Source organism: Carassius gibelio, chromosome B21 (genome assembly GCF_023724105.1).
Source record: "Carassius gibelio isolate Cgi1373 ecotype wild population from Czech Republic chromosome B21, carGib1.2-hapl.c, whole genome shotgun sequence".
NCBI classification, from domain to species: domain Eukaryota; kingdom Metazoa; phylum Chordata; class Actinopteri; order Cypriniformes; family Cyprinidae; genus Carassius; species Carassius gibelio.
Genome location: NC_068416.1, coordinates 15353887 through 15373658, shown reverse-complemented (window position 1 = coordinate 15373658; position 19772 = coordinate 15353887). Strand labels below are relative to the sequence as shown.

General features: G+C 35.4%; 2 protein-coding genes across 3 annotated transcripts; both read right to left on the bottom strand.

Moving 5' to 3' along the window:
- Positions 1 to 1074: 1074 nt before the first annotated feature.
- abhd11 (abhydrolase domain containing 11) lies at positions 1075 to 6137 on the bottom strand. The gene is made up of 6 exons (XM_052588734.1): positions 5902 to 6137; positions 5317 to 5452; positions 5054 to 5227; positions 4133 to 4303; positions 3854 to 4035; positions 1075 to 3725 (listed from the first exon to the last, which is right to left on the bottom strand). Exons 1-6 carry the CDS (start codon positions 6039 to 6041, stop codon positions 3590 to 3592), a joined length of 939 nt encoding a protein of 312 aa, XP_052444694.1. The 5' UTR covers positions 6042 to 6137; the 3' UTR covers positions 1075 to 3589.
- Positions 6138 to 13726: 7589 nt separating this feature from the next.
- On the bottom strand, positions 13727 to 19609 carry LOC127986389 (claudin-3-like). 2 transcript variants are annotated; one of them, XM_052588630.1, is made up of 2 exons: positions 15583 to 15727; positions 13727 to 15486 (listed from the first exon to the last, which is right to left on the bottom strand). In XM_052588630.1, exon 2 carries the CDS (start codon positions 15458 to 15460, stop codon positions 14816 to 14818), a length of 645 nt encoding a protein of 214 aa, XP_052444590.1. In that variant the 5' UTR covers positions 15461 to 15486; positions 15583 to 15727; the 3' UTR covers positions 13727 to 14815. The 2 variants fall into 2 exon arrangements, with proteins under 2 accessions (XP_052444590.1, XP_052444591.1); XM_052588631.1 differs by lacking the exon at positions 15583 to 15727 and adding an exon at positions 18907 to 19609 and having other exon boundaries at positions 14816 to 15465.
- Between the last annotated feature and the right edge of the window lie 163 nt (positions 19610 to 19772).

Below are 19772 nucleotides of genomic sequence, written 5' to 3'. Positions count from 1 at the left end.
CAGGTAGTCCAAAATGCAGCAGTCCTTACCCGGTCAAGAAAATATGATCATATTAACCCAATTTTAAAGTCTCTGCACTGGCTACCTATTAACTTCTGTATCAGTTACAAATGATCATTACTTACCTATAAGGCCCTAAATGGTTTAGCTCCTGCGTACCTAACTAGCTTTATACCGCGCTACAATCCATCATGCTCCTTAGTTATGTCTCTATTTTTGTTTCTCCGTTTTGCCGTAACTAGGATTTACACGAGCTTCAGTCTGGATCCAGAATACCTGAGAAGAGATGATGCTTTAAAGAAATATTGCTACAAGTGTGATTGCATCATATAATAATGGCTGCTAATAGTGTTTATCGCCTGGTTGGCAACGTCTTATATTAATTTTCAGAAAATTTCTACCAAATACACATAAACTGACAGTCACCACTGATAAGCTACTACTAAATATTGTAGAAACTTAATTTTCTGTAAAGTTGCTTTGCAATGATTTGTATCGTAAAAAGCGCTATACAAATATATTGGAATTGAATAAATCTTAAAAGAACAGAATTCATTTGAAATAAATATTTTTCTTTTGATCAATTTAATACATTCTTGAGGAAAAAAGTATTAATTTATTTTTAAAAAAAATTGTAAGTGACAGTTTTACTTTATACTTGAATACCTAGATCTATTTTCACCAACCAACATAAAAAAGTTCACCCTCAGTTGGTATTTCCTGCACATATACAGTACTGTATGTAATCACCCCATTTTACCTATTCATCATGGTTGAGAATTTTTCCTTAAATTTGTTTATATTTTATCATTTTTATGGACTCAATATTAAGTGTATTTTAAAAGGCTCTGACAGTAACTGTGCAGCAAACTTTGGAAGGAAATTAGCTGCAACGTCACCTCCTGTGTGCTATTTTGTCCCAACAATTTCCTAAATGGAAAGATTGAAAATGAGAAAAGAACAAGTGTTTACTCACAATGACTGCTGCCCCTGACAGGACCAAAGCAGTGGAATTACAGCATTGTATATGTGGCAAAAAAAAATGTTAAGGCGGAAATCAATCACATAAGCAAGTTGAAGACTTGTATATTTATTGAGTTTTAACAAATCTGAACACAGATATACTCTAACATGCAAAGGCTATACATCCATACAAACTGTTCAACGTGGTCTCATACTGTTACTGCCTGAATGATCACACACTCTTTCATGATGACATTAGCTCAATAAAACAAAGAACCATTATCACTGTGTATCAAACAGCAACAATACATTAAGTTACGTTCACTTTCAAAAAAACAAAAACAATACTGCATGAAGCCACAAGAATAAGTTTGACTCTTTAATTTAGTTTAAGTAACAAACTCAAATTCTATATATTAATTTCAGTTCTTTCTAAATATACTGAGCAGATACTATATTGTTAGAAAAAGATCATAAATGTCTGCGCATTATGTACTCATCTGATTCATCTCTTTAGTATTGCATACATGTACAGTACATTCTTCAAATCAAAGGGCCGTTTCATAAGAAAGAATGAGGGATTTAATCTAGCTTTATTAAACAGTACACGGAATTGCTAAAATTAGCTAAAATTGCGAAGAACAGAAACATTTCCTAAGAATGTTTTGCTAATGCTAACATCAAATGATAAAAAAAAACTTTTGAATGTTCTCTAAATGTTCAATACATCAATTGATTTATGTTTTAAAAGTAAAGTGAACATTCTGTTTGATCATTCGTAAACACTATGGAAACATTACGTTTGAATGTTCAAACAAGTAGTAAATAATGCTTAACAATGTTACACGAAGATCCAACTAGAATGCTGAAGAAAAAAAAACAAAAACATTCCGTAAAGAATGTTTAACACTGTAACACTGTTAAAAAGCAAATAACTGAACGAACATTCTACTAACACCACTGGAATTTTCTAAGAACGCTTGAATGCCAAAGTTCCGAGAATGTTTCCTGTTGGCAAAAGACATTGAACTTGCACTGCTGCTAAACTACAGTTTTGAAAACAAATTATTCGTAAAGATACAGTTACGTGTAAACACAAATACATAACAAACTCTGTGTGAATAGATATTACAAACAATGGCAGTGCTATGACTCTATTGTTCCACCATACACATTCACTACAATTATTACGCGACATGAGAAAAAACACACTGACATTAAGGATATGTCATTTTGCAGCATATTTCTTGATTTATCAATCATTACCATATTGTAATCATAAATATATATTTAATATAGTATACATTTATATAACCAGTACTGTATATGAATATACAAAATACTCATTTACAAACATTGACACTTTCACAATGAACAAAAATATCCCCTTATAACAGCAGTTTTTAAACTAAAGACTGCCAAAAACAGTACATGTACGTTTATTCTTAAATGTGCGCAACACACAATATCAGCACACCACTGGTCAAGGAAAATCTTTCCATTATCCCCTGCTTTGGTACGTCGATAATTACTCATAATAGTGACAAACCTACCAAGATTAAATGACAGTGTGCAGAGGTAGGCACATTGTTCTCTCTGTGATAAATCACACTAACATACCTGTACATGTTACGAAATGTTCAACTGTGCGGCATCTAATAGTCGAACAAGCACCGAAACAGGTTTTTTTTTTTTTATCACATGCTTATGTATTTGATCTGCTTATTTTAAAACATAGAACAAAGGGCTTAAAAGAAAAAGGACCCAGGGCCAAAAAAGAGAGAGAGAAAGATTTCTAGTAAAACAGTTGTATTTAACAGAAATGTAGGACCTGATATCATAACTCTTGATGCTCTGAAACGTGTCTTGGTTACATTGCAGCATCTTTGTTTGTTGTAAAGCCATACAACACTGTTTTAGTAAAACACTTAACTTCTAACACAGGCTCAACAGTTTTTAAACAAAAAAGAAAGCTAATCTATTATGCCCTATAGCATTAATAAGAATATTTCAAAGAGTAAAAATTCAAACACGTCAAAGTTTTGTGGTCTTATCGGATCTTAGGATGAGTCTGTGAGAGATGCTTTCAGCTGGAAAGAGTTCAATAAGTCACGCACTGATGCATAGACATCACTGTATTTCTTATCAGAGAACAGCGAAAGGGTGTCCATGTCAACAATATGCTTAAAAAAATCTAAGATATAAAAAAATGAAAAATGTAAATCTAGTCCAATTATAATTCAGACATGGAAAAAAAAAAATACAATGAAACATTTTTTAATTATAATAGTGAAAGAAATGTAATTTCATGAAGGTAAAATATTTTGTTTTCTAAAGCCGCTGGATCTATTATGTAACATCTCTTGATTTAAAGTCATGGACAGATTTCTACATATCCTCTTGACAGAAATGCAATTAATGTACTAGGTTAAGCCACAAGTGCAAATACAACATAAAGGATGAATACACTAACTACCTTTCAGGAATTATGTAACGATTCAGTTGTGCATAATAAGGTAAGAGACTAGACTTAACTCATTAAAAGTCATCTTGGTCCATACCCTTATGATTCATTCACTGTCCCTTTATTGGGCCCACCTGTGCGTATCCTTTCCTGAGACAAGGACTATGATTTTAAGAAGGCTATTATGGAGCTGATGAAATCCAAAGGCTTGTCAGCATGAATCCAGTGACTGGCATCTGGGATGTACTGGATATCGGCGCAAGGAAAGAGCCTCTGGATTTCAGGGTAATCTTCCGAGCTATGAGAATAACAAGAGGTCCACAGCAAGAAAACAGACATAAGCTTAAATAAACATGCATTAAAGAAATTATAAGTTATTGAAAGAGATTCACTTAGCACATGTGTAGAAGTAGTGGTTAAATTTACCTTATATAGGCTGAACTACTGCCACCCAAGAAAAGAGTTGGACCCTCATAGGTGTTATTAAAATCTGGAAAACCCATCATGTCTTCTAGGTGGTTTGAGATGGCTTCCAGGTTAACCCTCCAGCCATAGTGACCGTTTTGCTCCTCCAGGTTAGTAAGGAGGAACTGACGCACTGAACGCTTCTGCAAACAACATAAATGTGAGTGATTTATTGTATGATTGCAATAAAAAAGCCACAAACACTGAAAACATGAACTGATAAAAGGTTAATATGGTTACCTTAACGATCTTCCTGAGCTGGTCTTCAGCCAGTCTTCGTGCTGTGGAACGCGGGATATCACTGACTATCTTCACCTCTTTCATTGCCTGAATGTAGGCATTGAAATTGGTGTGGGCTGAAGTCGGAGAGGGACTAATGTCCACGACCACCAAACGTTCCACTAAACTAGGCTACATGAGATAGAGAGACAGAATCATAAATAAAGTAACAGAATTTTGTAATTTAAAGCTGAAATTGTAATGCATCCTTGCTTGATAAAAAGGCTCAACAATAACAATAACAACAAAAACTTACTGACCCCTAATTATGGAACTGTATTATATATTTTTATAAAGACTTGTATACTACCAAGATAAATTTTCATGGTATTTTTAATAACATGAGATGTATGCCATCTATAACCCAAACGAAGCTTGTCATGAAAATGTCAAATTATAAGTTATTTCTTATTTGACTTATTGAACTTGGCACACAGTAATGAAGGTCGACCATTTCTTACGTGTTTCTGCATGGTGGTTGATGGTGGTTGATTTTGATTTGGCAGAAACAAATCCAAAACTGCTTAATTTCTAAGACCTAATACTAAAACAATCAGGCTAATAATATTAAATAACCACGCCATGCTACTTAAATTATATTTTTATCTTCATTGTGATGTGGCAATTGTATCACCATGCAGTTTTTGACTTCATCCACCTTAAAAAGATCAAAATTAATTTTAATTCATACATTTAAATCATCATCATCCAAAAAGGAATTCATTCAAGTCAATGTCTGTATGAATTGCATTTTTATATATTTTTGAATAAATAAATACATCAACATGAATATCATGTCATTGACCCTTAGCTATAGAAGACCTAAAATATGTTTCAATATGCTACATACAAGCATGAAATAAATATTACTGCAAGTAATACCTGTGATAAAGCTGTTGTCATTGCAACCTTGCCACCCATGCTGTGTCCAATCAGGACACACTTCCCAATGTGAAGCTGTCCAAGCAGATGCGTCAGATCGTGAGTCATTGCTTCGTAGGTCAAGACAGGACTGTGTGGGCTTTTGCCATGGTTGCGAGCATCTACTGTCAGCACCTAACTAGACAAAATACAGTCAGGACACTCACAGAGACTTTTCTGACGCCCACAGCACTTCTAAACCACTGGAGAAACGGGAGGCATACCTTCCTTCCAGTCCGCTCAACCAGGGACTTGGCTATGGAGTGAAAGTTTGATTTGCTTCCAAATAAACCATGAAGAAACACCAATGGCGTGTCGTCTCCTTTCCCATCAAACACATTGTAGGTCAAATTGACCGGGCTAAGAGAGAGCAAAGCAGACAAAGATTAAGACTTCCACACATTCAAAACAATGAAAATAGTGACAGCTTGCTTTCAGAAGAGAAAAGGATTTAACAACACGTTATTTTAAGAAAAGATGTGTTGATATAGGCCTTGTTTATAGAATCATAAAGAATAGAGTTCTAGCTAATGTATAACTTATTTATGTGACCATCACCTGTAAGTAGCCAAAATTTAAGATTACGCATGTTATTTGATTAGCATTTTTTGCTTTGGTTTGGCCCTTTTTTTACTTCTTAATAAAACTACCTACACCTGGCTAATTTGCTAATGCGGTACAGAATGCATGGATGTCTAGTTAAAAAAAAATAATAACAATAAGGAACTTTTTAACGTAACAGCCCTCTCTCGCGCATGTATTCCCTTGTAATAAACAGTATGTGAACCGGAGCATTAAAGGTGCAACACCTGTCATTGCCAGCACGGTCCAGTCGCGAGACTCTGCTGCAATAATCCCGAAGTCCCGCTACAGATAAACAAGACGACGGGCCGCAATACACTCCCCTAGTTAAAATACGGCACAGGGCACTCATGGCAAAATTTGACATGCTAAAACCTGTGTCCGGACTTCATTCGACCGGGGTTGGCCACTTCAAAGGTCGTGATGTTGCTTAGCTAACACAAGGGAAACCGCACCACAGTGTTGCCAGATCTCTCTGGGAAATTAAAATAAACAATAAATGTATAACTGAAACATGTACGAAACATACACTAAATACTTTTCAGAAGTAAAAATTTATTTCCAGTTCTTTTGCTAAAACAATTCAAATATTTCACATACACAAATTATCCAGCTAAATTAATCGCTCTTTTGCACATATATAAGTCACAAATGCACACATCATTCAAGTAGTTTGAGCACTAGTAATCCTAAAAACTGTTTGTGTTTAATATGATTTTTACAAGCAACTTAGTGAAAAAAAATAATAATAAAAAAATAATAATAAGAAGCATAAAATAAATGGTCTTGGCAACACCGCAGAACGACAACCCTGTCTGTTCGTGATGTCACTACGTCGTACGTCTATATGCCTGCAAAAAGGGTCTATGGAAATTTCACACCCCAAAATTTTGGAAATAATATTTAGTGTATGAATATGCACGTACACTAGATGCAATCAATTAAAGTACGGGAAGATAAAACAGAGAGGAAAATATATTTGGATAAATCAGTAAGCACTGCTAATGGACCAGTATGACCAGAGAGTGGCGCCACAGACCACGACAACAACCTTCATAATGGACTATGTTTGCTTTCATGCACTGCAAAGAGAACTGTAATCGTTAAGAAAAGATATAACTATTTAAATGGAAAAAATTGTAAAACATACATTAGGATAAGCCCTATACATCTTTACTCTTTTTGCTGAAAATACTCTATCTAATTTGGTTCCAAGACTACAAAATAGCTTATTTCTTATTATCTAAAATAAGAAGAAGAAGAAAAATTAGAAGAAGAGAGATCCTTTTTTGTTGTTGTTGATGATGCTTGTGGTCGTGGTGTATACTGCTTGGGCAAAGTAAATAATTTTTAGTGCAATGGGAAAGAAAATCCTTTCTGGGTCAAAATAACAACACAACATGAGGGTTAATTCAATTAATAATTAGTACCTTAATTCCGATTTTACTTTTAATATCAAGTCATTTATTATTAAACAATATCATTTTAAATCAAACTTTATCCCTTAAATATCTTCAGTGATAAATGGCAATGTTTAGGCCTATGTCAAAACAGCTCTGCCAAAGCAAAAGTGAACTGAAGTTTTGCATTTTAAGATTATCAGCTGACATCAATTCTTTATATAAATGTTGCAATGGCCATTTGAATGTAGACTGTGAAATGGATGTGACAGATTGTCATATCATTGTCACAAACAAGCTCCCAGCAATGTTCTTAATAACAAAACTAGCACAATACTTTCAATACAATGACCTTTGAATTAGACCTGACAATAATTAATATAATGTAACTTTCCACAAACAAAGGGAAGATGTTTTGACATACAGAAAGCCAAATTAAGGGGAAGTCTACACACAATGGCATGACTAAATGGACACAAGACTAAATATTTCACAGCAAATAATAGGCAATAAAAATGAAAAGAAGAAGCACTGTATTATCAATAAGATCCTCAAATAAAAAAAACATGGGAAGTTTAAAGACCATTTAAGCCTATTAATTTGAAGACTTTAAAACATATTTTGTTGGAAACATTAAATGGTTTGTATGTAGTTTATTGGTTCAAAGTAACCAATAATTAAACATGCTTTCCCACATTGGCAGGACATGGGCTACTGTAGTTACACCCAGTTTCATCAGTGAGGGTTATTTAGGGTTAACTGCTTTCACAGTCCCCTCTTTTATTTCAGACAATTTAAGAGGGCCAACTACTTGTTTATGTGCATCTAAAGAAAAAGTGACAGAGTGAGAGCTTCATTCTCCTCCATGTCTCCTGCTGCCATAGGCGACCCAGCAGTGGGGATAAAGCAGCTAATGATCACAGTCACCATGGTGAGGGCACATGCAGAAGGAACATACACAATGAGAAAACATAAAATGTTAGCACTGCTGAATAATGCACTTGATGCATATGGTTCTCTGGAAATTATTAGATAGGTTTATGTAACAGGCATTATGTATTTATTTAAAGGTGTCAAATTATTAATTGTGATTAATTACATCCAAAAAATACATGTATGTATGCTGTGCATATTTATTATGTATATATAAATACAGACACATGCATGTATTTATTTCAGAAAAATTATTCCCACAGCAGCTGGAATAATTAAATGTCAAAAAAAAAAACATTTTGATGGCAGATTGTAATAAAGAAAGATTATATGAAACATGTGAATTAATTTAAATTATATTCCAGTTTTAAATGCGCTTCTGATTAGGCTACAGCTAGCCTGGGTTTACACAGTAAGACTACCGGTTCGATGGGAGCATAGTTTGCTTTTTGGGTTAAAATAATTTCTTAATATGAAATTCGAATGATGTGGCAATTAGAGATTAGACTGTACAGACATATAAACCTACAATACACACTACTCATAGTCAGGCAATGCTGAAATTCTTAATATTAATACTTTGAGAATAAAGTATAACAATAATAATAATTTGCACGGTTTGATGTGATGAGCTAATTGATCATTAGATTAAATCACCATTGGTAGCGTGATTTATTGTAATGCTTTTTTCCCTCAGTTGGTCAGAACAAAGTGTGGCAGACTTAATTACTCGTTCAGATGACATTATATGGTCAGAATTATAATTTGGGTCATGTATTCCAAGATTTAGGCTAGAATCTGTGATTATTAAATACAGTGAATAACCACACAAAATGTCAGATCAGGGGCGATTCTAAGATTTTCATTTTAGGGGGGCTCAGCCCCCAATAAGGGTATGATTAAAAAATATTATTTGACTATTAGGGTAGGGTTGTATACTACTAACCTTATTGCAATCCACTATTCCATTGTATTTCCTGTATTTCATATATGGGAGTAGGAGTACTGACTGAGCCATATACAACACTGTAAAAACAACTAATACAGTTTTATAGATGTGACCAGTCACTGGAAAATTTTGATTGGGAATGTAGATTTATTTATTTTTTTTACAATAAAGACTAACTGATTCAGTATTAGGACATTCATGTTTATCCTTTGATGATACCACTGCTTTTTCTTATGAAATGTACGTGGAAATCGGCAGAATATTAAAACAACATAAGGGTTCAATGACTGCAATGAATCTTGGGAACACAGTGGTATTGTGTGTGTGAGGCTGTCTGTTCTATTCTCACCTGACTGTTGCTCATTTGCAGACCTACTCCCGCACAACAAAAAAATGTTGTATATCCATCTACAATGAAATATAAATTATTATATTTTATTATTATTATTATTATTATTATTATTATAAATTTTTAGCTTTTTAGCCTTTATAATCAACAATATGGTTGGTTATACATCAAGTCAGCCCCTGAAAATTTATTTCATTTCAAATCATTTAACTAACCAGCTAATATTCATTAAGAATATAGACAAAACATGTATTAATGTAATTGTCTATTGGCAATATGTTTAATCTGTTCTATATTTATTTCAATTTATTAAAAATAACACCATTATCAATTTGCCACTTCTATAACTCAATTACTTGAAAAAAAAAAATCACAGATCCCTTTACTCTTACTCTAATATGTATCATGATACACTAATGATTCATTATTACTTAATACAAAATTATATTTAATAAAAGAAAACAAAATATCTCCACATGATGTTTCTCTCTCTGTGCCATTTAGTACTTTCAGACAATGATGTGTGTCGTTAATAATTTCTTTTGCATGGCTGCATAATGTAATGCCGAAATACACAATAATATGTTTTCAATTTTAAAAAGTAAATTAAAATAAATCATGATCGTTTTCTAAAGTATGTTTTCATGAGTGTTAATCGCTTCATTTTTGTTGGAAGAAAAAACAACTGTCACACTGTGATAAAGGCTGAAGGCGAACGCAGCGAAGACGTATTGGTATTGGATGCGAGAACACACACACGCACACACACACACACACACACACACACACACACACACACACACACACACACACACACACACCTTGTACTCTCTGATGTTCGCTCTGCTCGGCGCCCCTGTGGATTGAAAAACGCGCTGAATCCATGCAGACTCAGATCAGGGGAGGAGCCGGAACTTGATGCAGCTTGCCACCGTTTCAAATGAGTTTTTAAAGGGGACTGAAGCGATCACTAATTAATTAATCAAATAATTTTTTAGGGGGGCTGGGCATAAGTTTAGGGGGGCTGAAGCCCCCCTAAAAAGGGCCTAGCGACGCCCCTGTGTCAGATAGAACCTTATAATTCAAAAGTGATGAAACAATGTTTCAGTGATGTTTCTAAATTAACTTAAGAAACGTAACAAAATATAATCACTTTTACATTAGAAACCAATACTGAACTATTCTTATGGATGCATCAGCAGCTGTGTAAAGGAGAAATGAGAGCGAGAGAGAGAGAGAGAGAGAGAGAGAGAGAGAGAGACTTGTGGGCTCAGGTTGGACTCCGGTGGAGAATTCTGAAAAACTGTTGGAAAACACTCTTAAAAATTAAGGTGCTTCAAAAGGTTCTTCAAGCGTTGCCATAGAAGAACCAGTTTGTCAAAGATTTTTAAAGAACCATCTCTGTCTTACATTTTTTTTAAATCTGAAGAAGCTAATTTCAACACAAAGAAACTTTTCTGATACAGAAAGGTTCTTCAGATGCTGAAGGTTTTTTGTGGTTTTATTATATGGCATCGCGTAGCACCTTTATTTTTAAGAGTGAAGGGTTGGCCTTTGTAGGGCTCTGTATTCAATCCCTTGTTCCCCCTCGGCTCGGTGGTCCCCCGATCTGCCAGGGTCCCTATGCACCCAGATGCATACCTAGACGCAAAGCTCCTACTGTACTACTGAGAAACATATTTGCCATACACTCTAAGAAAAGACTCTAATAATAGGGAGCAATATACAGCAATAAACATGAAGGAACCAGATTTATTTTTTTACTGGTGTTTTCCTTGTATTTTGAATTACACATTGAATTGTGGTCATGTCAATAAATGTCAGTAAAATGTAAATAAACTATACTGGCAGAAAATAACCAGTACCCTTCCTGTTTTTCTACTGATTCTTTTTTTTTTTTTTAAACAGTGCATACAATTATCAGTCAGATTAGGTATTGGTAACTGTTTTAATGTAAATATCTGATTATATTTGAAGATGATTAATCACATTCTATTCATATACATTTTATATAATGTGCTAAATCATGTATTAATACAATGTTAGATGCATATACTGGATTCATAATTCTCTCAGCCTGCAGTGCTGGTTATCTCAGAAATGTGAAGTGAAGGTTTCCTCCCTCAAAAGCGGATGTAGCAATTTTCTGTCATTATTTCCAGTCAACAGACTGAGTCTTTTCACGAAAGGAATTATTTGCAGTCTATATGCAACATGATCTATCTTGCCAAATAAAAAAGTAACCATAAAACTGATAATCACAGGGCAAATTTCACTCCTGGCCTTTTCTCCACCGTCTTCTCCCTAATCAATCCAGGATTATGTTTTATTACAGCTATTATTCACTCAGTGTAAACTAAATGAGACAGGTTCGGTGGTTAAGGTCAGATATACAACGTAAAGATTTCTTTATAATATTTCCCTTTATATTTTAAGATAAACACTACAAACCACATAGGTTCCATAAAGGTGGTGAGGTGGTGCCATACAACTCATTCTGTCCCTTTGAGAAACCTAACTACATTATTAGTTTAAAATGGGTGCTGCAGGCACATTAAATAACCTTTGGTTGAAGGTTAGATGCAATGCAGTAGCTTATAATATGAGTTCAGTTTTACACAAATGTAGCCTACATAAAAAAATATTGTATATTGCTGGCTTTATGACAGAGTTAAGATGTGTTCCCCAGTTGTAAGCTGTTTTGGATAAAAGCATCTGCAATATCACATAAAATACATGTCATGAAAACGTAATGGAATCTATTTTTCCCTCTCAGTATGTGCAGTTACTGTGCAGTTTTTAAATATAACATTGAATTCTCACAAAAAAGGGAATATTTATTTTGAAAAGAGCACATCCACTTGCAACCCCCCCCCATATGTTAATATTATATATATATATATATTATTACTAATAAACGCTCAAAATTATATGACAATATGCAGTTTTTTTAGTTAATTGACTTTATTTTCTGTTGTGCAAATTAACAAAGAATTACGGGAACGGTGATGTTTTCATTAAGTATTATACTAAGCTAATATATTAATAAAGTTATAGCAGGATCTTGGAAACGGCACGGATTTCCCTGGAGATATCTAACGGAAGAATATGGAATTATGTTCCAAAGCACGTGCTCCATTTCACCTGCAGTGTAGAAAATGAAACCACGTGACCGAAACCAAAGCAGGTGAGGAGATTTATTTGCTTATGTTTCTCGAGACTGCTTGGCGGAAGTCTGTTTAAATGTCATACGGTCATTCTGTGAAGGACATTTCCCTTTTGATCCCCATACAAGGACATAGCAGAAACATATTTGTCTGGTCGGGCAAATTAGACTTTTGCGTCAAATATGGGCTCTTTGTCGGCTACTTTTTAAATGTAGCCTATTTAAATGGGTATTGCTGTGTTCTTTTTCTCATACTCATTCCCGAATAAATACATCTTAAAGTTTTTTAAATCATTCGCGAAGACGAGTCCCAAGATCACGTGACCACGATCTGCCAACTCCCTACTTCTGCAGTGACCTTCAAATGTTCAGTTTCCGTGAACGTCTGCTCTTTCCATTAAAAACAGCCTACCTAATAAACCGCATTTCACAACATCTTGACAATTCAAAAACACCCTTAGTTAATGACTAAAATGTAGTTTTCTAAAATGATTGTTTTATCCAAATGTATTGAATTACATATACATTATTCGTTCACAAAATAAAATATATGTAGAGTATATCACCATATTGCCTATATAATGTGTAAAATATTTAATCTTTACATCTTTACAAATCCCATTCACTGTTTTAGGGTCTTAAAACAGCAGCAGTTCATTTAATTTTACCCAAAGGTTTACTTATTTCTTTAAACATATTTCTTTCTTTCTTCTTGTGCTGCTGTCTGTTATATTTATAATAATAATAAATGTATAATTACACAAATGTTCTATATATTCACACTCAGATGAGAATTGAACTCAAGAGTTGAATAGCTTTGCGTTGGTCTTAAAGCAAACACACCAGGTGAGTCATTTACCTGTGTGGAGTATCCCCTCCCCCTCTGACAGGTGGAGAAGAGGGCGTCACCTTGACAAGCATTGTCTCTATGGCTACAGCATTAAAGAGCACAGGCTTGTATTAATATCCCTTAGGGTTATGTATTTGCAACTCACCATGGTTTCATGGCCTGTTGCCTGCCTTTGTAATAGAACTCATTACCAAGAGTCGCTATTCCAATCTATAATTAAACATTTTATGAATTGCTAAGAAGATATTATTTACTAGGAATCACTAGGAATAATGTAACTTGTGCTTAAAGCATGTGGAATTTAATTTAGGATCCATTTTTGGTTTAGTATGTGTGCAACTTTCTTTATGTTTTGTTTGCTGCTCAATGTGCATCAGCTGAAAGGATCTAATCGACTCTAAAAAATGCAGTTTTTATTGCATTTATTTTGAAATTACAATGGGATAAAACACAGACATTCAGTATATACATTAGGTAAGCTAAACATTTTGTGCCTTATACATTTTCTTTCCAAACACCATCCCTTACTCTCTTGTTAGTTAATCAGACTGGTTTTGGTCGGATCTGTCTTTCACCACCTATAGCAAACAGTACAGCTTGCCTAAGGTTTGTAAACCTTGTGGTCTTTCTCAGAATGTGTCACATTACTGCCCTAATTGTACAACAAAGAGCCAAACAGGTAAAACCACTCCAACAGTCTTTTGTGAGCTGCAACTGACCATTTGTTTAATATATAAGCTATTGAACTGTTCAACTTTTCCGTGCATTCAATTTTGAAAATATAAAAGCAACAGGACTGACAAATATTTCAATTGATTATCTGGAAAATACACTAAAGAATTTCTTTTAAATCTGTAAAAAATATCTATGAATAGTAAAACAGTAGTACAAAAACGAAATGATGTACAACCTCAAAAACTGAAACCTAAAAGGAAAAACAAAATACATGTTCAGTTTCTGTGTCCGGTGAAATTTTCATAAGCAAATACATGTAAAGAGCTAAAGTCTTCCTCTTCCTGTCAACATACATGAGCGTCAGATAAGCCATCAGACACAGTGACTGTTTTCCTAAAATAATATCTCTGTCTCTGTCTCATATCATATGTCTTTGCCTATTTATGTCTGCTTAGAACAATTTTAAATACACATTTTGACACCATGTTATGCCTTTGATGACATGAAACAAAAAGCAAGAACTGCTAATCAAAAAACAGGAAAATTTAAAAATCAGCACATAAAATATCATACATGTATATGAAATGTATAAACACAAAATCCCTGACAGGTAAGCCTATGAAACCAGCCCTTAACGCACTCACACACACACACATACAAACACATACACACCAGTCTTAAACAGCCGAAAAGGAAATATTGACAGCATCGTGTGACCCTTCATTGCGGAGTCCTTTCAGAAGTATCTCCATTCTTTCTGTGAGATCTTCAAATCCTTCTAATTATTCTTTGTTTATATTTTTCTACAATAAAACACTTTTAAACATAGTCCTTCTTGTCATATCCACCACTGACAGAGCGTGGAGCTGTGTAGCCCATTCTTGGTGGCTTGTACTTCTTCTCTCGTGGAGGACAGGTGCAGCACAGCATCGCTCCTCCAATCAGTAACAGAGCAGCGGCAGCAAACCCTATGTAAATGGATGCCCCAAGCTCTCTTTGCTGAGTTGGGTTCAGTATTGGGTTGTAGAAATCCCGAATGGTTTGGTTTGCCACCCAAGCCGCCGTAATGAGCTCCAGGACACCAGCAATAATGAACATCACACCAGAGACGATCATCACTTTAGCCTTGGATGATTCATCCTCGATACAGTTGGTGCACTTGGCGCCCATGACGGAGATCAACACACCCAGGACGCCCAAGATGATGGCGACGACCGACATGGCTCTGGAAGCCTGAAGATCCTGAGCCAGAGCCAGCATGGAGTCGTAGATCTTGCACTGCATCTGTCCAGTGCTCTGTACGACACAATTCATCCACAAACCTTCCCAGATCACTTGTGCCGTGACGATGTTTGCACCAACGAAAGCCGAAACACGCCACATTGGAAGAGCGCAAGCCACAATGCAAATGATCCAACCAATAATGCCCAGGGCAATGCCCCCGATCTCCAATCCCATCGACATGATGCCTGTCAGGGGTACTTCTTTACCTAGGAAAATGAGATGTATTTGAGTTGTGTCAAGTATTAAACAAATAAATCTGTACTAACAGAAAATTAAATAATGGATGGAGGAAGGTCATTTACCTTGTGCTGAGATGTAAATATAGATGTCTGCGTCCCAATTCTTCCTTTCTTTGTGTAGCCTGAGAAAGTGCTGTGAAGCCAAGCAGCCTTTATAGTCCCAAAGAGACAGGTGCGAGTGGAGGAGGACCTTAACGTGATGACACAGAGGATGAGATGCAGATTTGCGCACGTCACCTGCATGCTATGGCCACTGCTTGGAGAAAAACAATATGCTGGTATTGGCTTTCCCTTGTAATCTAATTCCTGTTAACATTGTGTGAAGTAGAGAAACTGGCTCAACCAGGAAAAAGCACCTGGAAGAACAAATAAGTAATCAAGGGGGTGGAGTGGAGGGCTAATATTTCACCTGAGTCACACTTAATATTTCAAACCGGAGGTTTTGTTGATGTTGTATATGAGGGTTCACCAACTTTCTGAAGATTCAAGACAGTGTTGATGAACAGATTTTATTGACAAACTTCAAAAGTGTATTTTTGTTCTTTGTGAGTATTAGTTGGTGTTGGGTTTTAACAGATGTACAGAAATTTGTTGTTGTTGACTCTGTTTCCTCTTCTTGGTCTACAGCATCATAAAGCAGGATAAACATGCTTCAGTGATGTAGCTAATGGGATATTTTAGTGCCTCAGCCATTTTGGATTGCATGAAGCATAGAATGCAGGAGAAAAAAGTTAAACACTCTTCAGCAATAAAAAATTTAAATAAATAAATAATAAAAAACAAGAAAAAAAGAAAAGCAATTGTTATGTTTATCTTAAGTCATTTTTCTTATCAATATGTTTGAATTGCATCATTGAAGGTCAGCAGCAAAGATATTGGTTAATAAAATGGGATTTAATACATAATACGGAGCCCCGCACATGACATGCAGGAAAAAATAGTAGGCTAAATCATGCGCACGATTTACCAATTCGTTCCCTCAATGTACTAAAATGTGCGCACAATTACTATTTTGTTCACACGATTTATAAATTGTGCGCACAATTTACTAATTCGTTCCCTCGATTTGTATAGTAATCGTGTGCGTACGTTTTTAGTACATTGAGGGAACGAATTAGTAAATCATGTGCACAATTTATTTATTTTTCCTTGCATGTCATGTGCGGGTCTCCGTAGGCTACATAAAAGATATTTGTGTTATTGTTTTTTTTATTATTATTTATTTTATTTTGAGGAATATTGAATCAGTTTTTTTTTTTTCATGTGAGCTAAGTAAATGCATGGTTACATTTAGTTACACATCGCACACAATGCCTTTGCACTTACTCCTGATATCTCTCAACATGGGGACAGGAGAGCTGTCAATCACTAAATGGGAAAACAAAAGTAAGTTGCGTAACTAATTTGAAAAAGTAACTCAGATAGCCTATTTTATTGTAAATATTAAAAAAATTAATTATTAATAATGCGTTACTTTATTAGCTAGCTTTCTTGAAAAAATTAATCTGATTAGCCTACGTAACTCGCGTTACTTGTAATGCATTACCCCAACACTGCTTTTTTAAAACTATACAAGTGGACATAAAACAAACTATATGAAAACCAAAGACATGGAATCTTCGTTGATAAATCTTTCTAAAATGTTGATAAAACATTGTTACACTACAAATTACGAAATGAGCAGGTGAAATACCGAAACAAACATATTAATATACTTAAGTTGTAAAATGTAGGCCTACCGTTCCAATTGTCAACTAAGCAGTAATGCAATAACACTCTATTCATTCATTCGTTCGTGCATTCATGTAGTAAAAATGACATAGGCTAGCTGATTATATTGAGTTGGATTTCCCTGATAATTATAGATTTGTATAATAAACTGACTTTTTCGTTACCTCATTTAAACTAGCCTGTTTATTTACTAATCCCAACAAATGTTTGTATTACCAAAGACTATAGAATACCCTTGAAGAGACTTTAGTATTACTCTTCCAAACGATTTATTTGGTGTAGGCCTACAGTAATTTCGTACGGTTCATTTGCCGTCGCTGTAAGTCATTGCGTGCAAGTTTCAGCCGCGAACAATGCTCATGAATATGTAATGAGGTAAGCAATCTATGGTTTATAAGTGTTTGCTAAAACATTATAGCTACTCACTGTTTTACACTGTCACCATGATAACCATATTGCAACGTGTGAAACGTTACTTAACTTAAAAGAGGCCTTTACCCAATGTTTAAAAAGATAAATCTTGGTTCAGTGCTCAGTGTGGAAACCCTCAAACTCAACAAATTATCAAAGAGCTGAAAAAACCCATTGGAGATTATTTCATTTATTGGTGTTAATTGTTTTATATAATCAAGAAGTGAATTATAAATCAATGATACTTATTCAAATACATGTTCTAATTGATAAACAACAAAACACAAACATGAACAATAACAAAAGTTTGGGAGGTGCCTGCACATAGTCTCATAGTTTCTCTGTTGTGTGCAACTTGAACCGAGAGGCTAAATCCAGTCTGGTGTTTGTGTCTCTCCACTGAGAGAAACAAAACAAATGTTTTCCTTTTTGCCAGTTTTGCATACATACATCCACTCGTAATTTATTTTGTAACACATACAGATACGCTGTAAAAAAAAGTTCTTGCTGATGGTCATTGCTAAAGTCCAAAGCTACTGTGTAGATATTTTCCATATCTACAGTTTTCTGTACGATTTTAACAGTGTTTAAAAGAATGAGAATTCCATTTAAATAAACCATAAACACAACTAAACATTAACAGAGTTGATTGCAGTTCAAGCTAAGTATAAACATATTAGTTCAAGATTTTCCATTTTGTTTGAAGTCGTTATTACTCTTTTAGGATAAATGAAAGTATAAAAATATGAATTCTCAAACAGCCGAAGCTCAAACTGTAAATCAAAGCACGAAATACTACAAAAATAAAACCACTGACAGCGTCCCATTATAAATCAACTTATACATTTGATTTAAAACATACAGTACAAACAATGTAGACAATTTATGAAAGTGGTGCTAAAATATATTTAAAAAAAAAAGTGTGGAGTGACAATGGACACTGATTGGACAAAACAACAGCATGTAGAAATAGTCACATGGAGAAAAAGTAAACTACATTTTGAGTTACCTCCAACTCAACTCACAATTATCTTTCAATGAAAGAAAAAATCTAAGTGTTCTGAGGTCCTCAGACATAGTCTCTTTTGTTGTAGGTACTCGGAGCCATTGAGTGGGGGGCTGAGTAGGCAATACGACTTTGCGGTGGGTACCTTGGCTTATCCTTAGGTGGGCAACTGCAGCACAGGATGGAGCCTCCGACCAGCAACAGTGCCGCGGCGGCCCAGCCGAGGTACAGAGATGCACCTATTTCTCTCTTCTGAGCTTCTAGAATAAGAGGACTGTAGAACTCTAAAATAATGGTGTGCGCTGACCAGGACACTGGAATAAGCTGCATGACCGCAGCCGTTATGAAAGCAGCACCGGAGCTGATCATCACACGGGCTTTGGCTCCTTCATCTTCAATGCAGTTGGTGCACTTTGCCCCGACTATAGCGACAAAGAGCGCAAGGACACCCACAATGATGGACACCACCACCAGAGCACGAGCCGCCTGTAGGTCTGCGGGAAGAGCCAACATGGAGTCGTAGACTTTACACTGCGTCTGTCCAGTACTCTGAATCACACAGCTCATCCAGATTCCCTCCCAGTACACCTGCGCCGTGACAATGTTGTTGCCGATGAACGCGGTGACCCTCCACATTGGCAAAGCACAGCACACAATGCTGAGAAGCCAGCCAAGAACCGAGAGCGTGACTCCCACTAACTCCAGACCGAAAGCTGCCATGTCTTCGCACTTTGTCCTTTCAGACTCCCTTAAAATCTCTTTTATGCTCTCTCTTGTGTTCACTGAGGCTCACTGTCCTTCAGACGATTACTTCAGGAATCTCTAAATTCACCAAAGGACCATTCAAGCGTGGAGGTGGCTGTTGAGACAATGAATCTCCACTTCAAGGACAGCTGGAATGTTCTGTCCTGGTAGAAACTTCCCCTTTTGTGAGAAAAAGGGCTGACCTACTTGGCTTATGACATGAGGTGATAAGGCACAATCTTGGTATTGGTTAGCGTCCTCATAAAAAATGGGAGCTGCTTTCTGTGTAGCACTTAGACAATGTAGCTTCCGGTAACAGTTTGTTTAAACCAAAGGTTGGGACTGTTTGTCCATGTTAATA